Genomic DNA, 7,415 nt, shown 5'->3' with positions numbered 1-7,415 from the left:
AACATCTATCTTAATATAGCCGGCTACAAGAGGACTGACAAAGAGGAGAAGGGGGGGAGGGAGGGAGGGAGAGAGGGAGGGAGGGGCGGCGGGGGCTGAGTGCGTGTGTGGGGTGGGGGTGGGGGGTGTCAACCTCATGAAAATTCCGCCCCACGTCTTCCCATCTCCGGCTCCAATATGCGCGCCCCACTCCCCCGGCCGCCGAAGCTATTATTTTCCAATTTCAATTTGACACCCCAGCCTTTCATGCTAATTCTATTATTGTAGGAAGTTTATGTGATTTCATATCACTCGAAAATCGGTAATGTATAATAACCCTTTGGGCGAGGAAACCGAATCCCGGCAAGCAGCCACCGGGAAAATAATTACTTTCATATCAAAACTCACCAGGAGCCGGCCGGTTCCCCCATAGCCCGAAGCTGCTAACCTTGTGTTGGGGAGTTTGGGGGGGTGGGAGAGAATAGGCAGAAAGGGGAGGGGAGGCTATTAGATGAATACATTTTGTTAAGCAATAAACACACATAGAAACGCCCAAAGATTGGGGTTGTTGTTTTTGTCTTGTTTTTTAAAGACCCACCCTTTTTTAATTACTTTTTAAAAACAGGATTAAGAAACGCGTAAAGGCAGAGGGGGAAAAACCAGGCTGGTTGTTAAAGAGGTTTTTATTTAGGTTTTTTTTATTTTTTTAAAAAATTACATATATAAATATCTTTGAACATTTTTGCATTTTACAAGGTCTGAGGAGTTAGTGTTGTGTCTTTTTTCTCTCCCCCCCCCCACATTTTTCTTTTTTTGTTTGACAGTGCGCGTCTCCGAGTCACCATCTCCATCGCTCCCTGGCTCGAGCCGCTCTCTCTCAACCCCGAGGATCTTTTAGTGTGTGTGTTTTTTAAAGAAACCCAAAAAGGAAAAAAAGAAGAAGAAGAAGAAGAAGAAAGAAGAAGCCAATCTTTAAAATCACCTGATTTTAAACGGGTCGGGTTATGGGGGGGGGGGTGGTAAGGAGAGGGATGTAAAAGAAGGGGGGGTCCGTTTCGCCCTCCAAAAATATACCTAATAAAACAGAACTCTGGCCAGGGGGTGAACTTTGGGAATGTCCGAAGTTTCGGGTGAACAAGTTAATTCGTCCCCCCCCCCCGCAGGAGTCTAGTATATCGCTATCCCGCCCCCCACCGGGGTCTGTAGCCCTACTCCATGTCCACCTCTTCACAGTCTAAATTGCTGGTCTCTTCCGGACAGCCGGGCTCCGCGCGACAATCCGAATTGTCCCTGGACTGGCAAGCGTCCTTCGCCGGGGGGTGGAGGAGCAGGGGGGACTTTGGTTGCGCCGCGGCGGCGCCGCTGCTGTCCGCCTGGGGGGAGGAAGAGTCGCAGTAGGAGGGGGGCGAGGAGGAGGAAGAGGCGGTCGCCGGGGCGGGGGGCGAAGGGGCGGCCTTCCTCGGGCCCAGGGCCCCGGCGGGCTCCGAGCCGGGCGTCGAGGAGATGGCGGCGGTGGTGCTGCTCTTGGGGGGCGCCGGGTCCGGGCTGGGGTTGGCGGCGGGGGGCGGGGAGCCCCGCTGGGGCGGCTCTTGGCCCGGGTGGCCCTTGAGGGCCGTCTGCGGGACGATGAAGCCCAGCGGCTGGGTGATGGGGTAGAGGAGGAAGTGGCCCTTGCCGATGAGGGTGCGTGCCGTCGGGGCGCACGGCGCCAAGGCCGGTGGGAAATCCAGCGGCGCTTTCCGCCGGGGCGGGGAGTCCGAGAGAAGGCTCTCCACGCTGAAGGGGTTGAGCTTGGGGAAGCCGCCGGGGGGCCGCGCCGTTGAGGAAGGGGGCGCCGGGCAGTCCGAGCCCGACGGGGAGGCCTCCTTGGCCGGGCAGCTGGTGCTGCTGCAGCCGCCGCCGCCCCGGTTGGCGGGGTAGAACGCCGGGCCCGTCGGGTCGCAGCTGCCGGGCAGAGGCGGGTTGGGCGGGCCCCCCAGGGACGCCTTGCAGCCGTCGGGCGGGTCCGGGGAGAGGCCGCCGCCGCCGTCGCTGTCGGAGCTCTGCGTGCTGCTGTTGACGGAGAGGCCGCTGGGCGAGTGGAGGTTGCGCGCCTGGCTCTTGAGCAGCTTCTTCTCGTGCTTGCGCTTCTTCTTGGCCATCTTCTCCAGCTCCTTGCGGGCGATCTCCTCCGGGTCCATCGGCTCCCCGCTGCAGGTGGTGGGGTGGGAGTTGTGCGCCGGCCGGCCGGGCCCCTTCTTGGTGTTCTCTTTCTTGCGCCACTTGGCTCGCCGGTTTTGGAACCAGACCTACACACCGGAGAACGAGAAGCCGTTAACAGCCGGGCCCCCCTCGTGTCCCCCGAGGGCGCGCGGGGCGGCGGGGGGAAGGATCAAAGGAGGGGGGGCAAAATCCCACCCCCGGTCCCGCTACGCTTTCCTTCCCCCTTTTTAGGAACGAGAAAGACAAGGAACCATTCCGCCAACCGTTCCGAGGCCCTTTTCCAAAAGGGTCTCTCCAAAAACCAGAGCTGACACGCGGGCGCGTGCTGCGGACAAGAACCCGAAGAGGATTCCGGGATTGGGGCTGGGAAATTCAAAAGGCTTCGGAGTGAGAATAAAAGAAGGGCCGGGAGGGGCTGGGATCGGCCGAGGGGCTGGGTCTGCGGGACCAAATACACCTCCCCTGTTATGTGAACATCGAGGAGACCTCTCCAAATTGGACTGCGCCCTGAGGTTTGCGCCCTGACCCTTCGGATTTGGACAAATCTCCCCCGGAAAACGGAGAGGGAGCCGCATCAAGGTTTTTGCGTTCCACCGCCTGACAAACTCGCCGTGGATATTATGCCAACCGGGGCAGGATCAAATGCTTCCCCCCCACCTTTTTTTTAAGTAAAGAATTTTAAAACACTCATTTCGCAGAAGATCCCGAACGGATCGCTCAGGCAACCTCTGCCTCTCCGAAAGAGACACTGAGCCTCGCCAGGCCTACTCAGAAGTCAGCCACACTTGGGGGGGGAGCGGCTGGCTCCCAAGAAAAACGTTCCGAGAATCGCAACCACAATTCTTAGAATTGCCTCCTCCTCGCTCAGCGTCTGCCTTCGGGAAAGGGAATTGCGATGGATTCAAACGCCGGCCACCTCGGGTCAGGAGGAGAGGGAACAATGGGGGGGGGGAGGACACGTGTTCCCTCCCTCCCTCGCCGCCACCCCCCCTCCCCAAAAGCAGCATCTTTTGGCTGATTTGCACCCAGGGCTCGAGAGAGAGAACGCCAAGCGCCTATCTTAAGAAGCCGGTGGAAACTGACAAGTGAAATTGACTAAAGAGGCAGGCGGCTGTTATAGCCGAGACTAACCCGGGACTCCGCAAAGATCTACACGCACGCGAAGCGACATTCCTTGTTGTACACCCACAGAGGGACGAAAAGGAGAAAAACTACACACACAGCAAGAACCATATTTGCAACGACCAGCCGAGATGGAAAACACCAACACGAAAAGAAAACAAGACCACCGAATTCCCCAAAACACTGCAGCATCTAATAAAGTTTCCGAAAGGGGGGGGAGGGGAGCAAAGTTTATTTCTAAAATCTCCTCCCCGCCCCCTTCAAATCCCCCTCCTTTCCACCACCCCCCCCCACAGGACCCCAAATATCAGCCTTTTCTTTTTTTAAAAAAAATCAAGTTTCTTTGAAGACAAACGGTGGATCAGTTTTTCAAGGAGTCGGAGATGCGGGTGTCCCCTCTAAGCTGAGTTAGTGTGAGCTAGCTCACAGGTTTTTAGCCTCCAGCTCACGGATTTTTGTCCCGGCTCAGGAAGGATGGCTCCAGAGCAAACTAATTTATGCAGCAGCCAAATCGCTGGCTCACAACCTTAACGCCAGTAGCTCACAAGGTAGAGTTTTTGCTCACAAGACTCCACAGCTTAGAGGAGGCAGTGAAAAATTAAAAAGAATGGGATTGGGAAAGGGGGGGGAGGAGGAGGAGGAGTGTGGGGGTCCTGGATTCAAAACGCGCGACCGCCTCACCGGCCCTCGAAGCTTCTCTAATGTTATTCTTTGCCAGTTCCGCCGGTCCGTATCTTTCCTCCCTGCCCCTTTCCGTGTCGGCTTCGCCAGCGCTTGTCACCCAGAATTACTCATTATCGTATTAGAAGAGGGTGGGGGGGAGGAACCGAGGGTCTTGACTCCCTTCACTAGCCTCGGAACAAATTGGATAAAGGGATTTGAAAACAGAAGAGGTCAGGATTGGGGGGGGGGGGAGTGGGGAAGAAGAGAAAGAGGAGGGTGTCTTCCCACGCATTTTTGTAAATACACCTTTTTAAACAATGCCGGAGCCGATGAATAGGGGCCCGCTAACGTTGCAAGCCCTTGCGAGAAATAACTGTTAAATATATGTATGTATATATATTGAGGGGAGGAGGAAATATCGTTGTCTTTTCCCCCACCAGTCCTTTGCGGGGCTCACCACAGGGAGACAGATATTTCTCAAGGCGTTTTCCGTCTCCAGTTTTTTAGGGCGCCCCCCCCACACACACACACACACACGTTCAGAATGAAGGAAACCCTTCCTAGAAGTTTATTAATACCTTTTGGGGTTTATTAATACATAACCACCACCCACCTCCCCGAGGGGAAAGCGAGACGGACAAAGGCAGGCCTCGTGAAATTTCACTGTGGCTCGGCGAAGGTCACCCAACGCGACTGTGTGATTGTTACAGCCCTCCGCCCAATCTAGCCAGGAGCCGCAGTTGCACTTTTTAAAAAATAAATAAATAAATAACCCCCCCCCCTCCTCTCCAGTCCTCGGGGGACAAACCGCAACCTTGGAACGCGCGTGTTCCAGAGGCCCATTTCGGGAAATATTTAACAGAAAGCGGCCGGCGGAGAAACCTCTGGATTTCAAATACCGCCTCCGGGGCCCACTATTTGGGGGGTTTATAGGAGTTTGGAAGGGGGAGGGGGGAGGGAGAAAGAAGGCGAAAGAAGGAGCGAGAGGCACCAGCCGTTAATACCAGGAGATAATTTTTTTTCTTGCTCCCCCACCGAGAGAAATTAAAAGGAGGGCGAAGCGTCAGGCTTAGATTCACGCCTGCCGCGGCTTTCCAGGAGGGAAGAGACCTCTAATTCACCCTCCCTCCTCCTCTTCCTCCTCCTCTTCCTCCCCCCTTCCAAAAACACAAAAGCGAATTTGGGTCAACGCCACACACCAGGGCGCAAAAAGAAAGCCCTCGCCTTTGGGCAGGATCCGGGCCAAGTGAAGTCTGCGCGCCTCTTGCCCAGAAAGGGGAGACTTTGGAAGGGCTTAACTGCGGCCGGGATCGCACCCTCGAGCTCCAGGACGGCGGGGGGAAGGGGGGAGAGGGACAAAGTTTATTCGCGCCTCCCCGGTTGTCGGTGTACCTGCACTCTGGATTCGACCAGGTCGAGGCGCAAGGCCAGCGCCTCCCGCATGAAGACGTCCGGATAGTGGCTCTCGTTAAAGGCCTTCTCCAGTTCTTCCAGTTGCCAGCCGGTGAAATTGGTCCGCGTCCGGCGTCTTTTGCACCCGGGGCTTTCCTTGTCCGGGTCTCCGGCGTCTGAAAAGGGCAGAGAAGCGTGTCAGGGAGAAACCGAAACACGAGGCGAATCACGAAGACCCTCCGGAATAAGACCGGCAAACCGGGCCCGCTTTCTCGCCGGGAGAAACACACCGCGCCGAAAGGAAACATCTTCTTTGTAGAAGATCCCCTTTACAGTCCCGGGCTTACTTACTTCGAAGTCAGGCCCGATCGATTCCCACCAGAGAAATTCTTTCCCCTCTGATTTTCCTCAAGAAAGGACGTTTCCTTTCCGAGAACATTTAGACGGAAACCTCTTACTTTGCAGCCACTGGGAAGGCGCGAGAAATTACTTGGAGTGATACACTTTGTGTTGTTGTTTTTTTTTAAAAAAAAACTTTTCCAAATTTTTTCTTTTAGGTGTGTGGGGGAGGGGTCTCAGCACCCCCTAGCTGTTTCATTTGGGGGGGGGGGGCACCGCTAGTCACTTTCTGGGCATCCAAGGCTTTGACAGAGCCAAGTTTGGGGGTTTTTGTGTTGTTGTTTTTTACCATTAATAAGAAGCACCGTTTTCCGAAGCCAGATTCCTGTCTATCATATGTAGGAACTAATTGAGTACGATCCTAGTGATTGCTCCAAACTTCCTGATCGGAGGAGCTCCGAAAAGAAAAGAAACCCGTTTTCGGATCTCCATCCAGGCCTCTGCTTGGATTCTCCGCCAGGTCTGAAATCTTGGAACAAAGGGGGCGAATATCTGGGATATTCGTCTATACCTAGATGGTAATTTCGTGCTTAGGATGGGCCACGGGGGTGCCGAGTCCCGACCTGTCGAGCCCTGCACTTTCTAAGGCCCTGAACGGAACCCTTCGGATCTCTCTCGACACACACCCTTCGCCGAGGCCAGCAGCCTCAACCAAACACCTTCCTAACAAAGTCAGGAATTTCGCCAAGGGGGTGGGGGGAAATACCCTGCTTCTTCCCCGATTGCAGAAGGCAGGGATCGGATTTTAATTGCTGTGAAAGCAGAGAAGACCTTGGGCACGAACCACTGGGAAAGGGAATCAACTCTAAAAAGCAGATCCCCCAAGTCCTATTACGTTCCCCGTTTCCACCTAATATCCTCCGTGCGCGTAACAGGGATTTTAAAATACATAGACGGAGAAAGAGCCCAAACGCCCCCATTTCAAGCCCCCCAACCCCACAAAAAAGGTCGCTCAAACCCGGGGACGACTCGATTTCGGAGGGAGGCTTTTGTCTGCGGCCTGGCCGCCACCCCCCCCCCTTCACGACTCTTAAAAACAATCACAGTCACAATAGAGACTCGCGGCTCTCGCCTTCCCAAAACCAGCTCTCCAAGACGGGCTCAATGACTCCCCCCCCCCTAAAAAAAAAGAAGAAGAAGCTGGGGAGGGCGGCTCGCAGGTGCCTCCCCAAGCTTGTCGGCGGTGGGGAGAGACCTCCTGATTCGTGCGAGGGCCTGGGCCTCTCCGATCCACCCCCGGAGCGCTCGGCTAGGCGCGCAGAGAGAGAGCAACCTTTGGGAAACCGGCGGAGCGCCAGGCGGGAAGGCCCGGGCGCCGGGTCGGTGCCCGTAAGGCGCAGCGAAAGAGAGAGAGAGAGAGAAGGAGCTTACCGGAGAGCTTGAAGGGCTGGCTGTCTCCGCAGCCCGAGGGGAGGAGCGGGGTCGGGTTGACCACCGAGGCGGCGCAGGAGCCGTTGAGTAATCCGTCGATGGAGAAGGGCACCGAGGCGGCGGCGGCGGCGGCGGCCTGGAGCTGGTGGCCGGCCAGCTCGTAGACGTGGTGGTGCCCGATGGGGTAGGGGAAGCCCACCATGCCGCCGAACTGGGCATGGGGGTGCTCCAGGATGCGGCTGTCCATCATGGGGAGGGGGCGGGGGAGAGCGGGAGGGGGACGGCGG

General features: G+C 56.2%; 1 protein-coding gene across 1 annotated transcript; it reads right to left on the bottom strand.

Moving 5' to 3' along the window:
* Nucleotides 1-1,187: 1,187 nt before the first annotated feature.
* On the bottom strand, nucleotides 1,188-7,378 carry UNCX (UNC homeobox). The gene is made up of 3 exons (XM_015427639.1): nucleotides 7,129-7,378; nucleotides 5,359-5,534; nucleotides 1,188-2,267 (listed from the first exon to the last, which is right to left on the bottom strand). Exons 1-3 carry the CDS (start codon nucleotides 7,376-7,378, stop codon nucleotides 1,188-1,190), a joined length of 1,506 nt encoding a protein of 501 aa, XP_015283125.1.
* Between the last annotated feature and the right edge of the window lie 37 nt (nucleotides 7,379-7,415).

The sequence above is a fragment of the Gekko japonicus genome, unplaced genomic scaffold (genome assembly GCF_001447785.1).
Source record: "Gekko japonicus isolate JY-2015 unplaced genomic scaffold, Gekko_japonicus_V1.1 scaffold136, whole genome shotgun sequence".
Lineage (NCBI taxonomy): Eukaryota > Metazoa > Chordata > Lepidosauria > Squamata > Gekkonidae > Gekko > Gekko japonicus.
This window is presented reverse-complemented; position numbering and strand designations above follow the sequence as displayed.

Excerpts from the sequence above, each read along its gene's own strand:
- UNCX (XM_015427639.1), bottom strand. The coding sequence starts at position 7,378 with ATGATGGACAGCCGCATCCTGGAGCACCCCCATGCCCAGTTCGGCGGC. Across the intron at positions 5,535-7,128 it reads CCAGCCCTTCAAGCTCTCCG|ACGCCGGAGACCCGGACAAG; the intron begins GTAAGCTCCTTC and ends TGCCCTTTTCAG. Across the intron at positions 2,268-5,358 it reads TGGTCGAATCCAGAGTGCAG|GTCTGGTTCCAAAACCGGCG; the intron begins GTACACCGACAA and ends TCCGGTGTGTAG.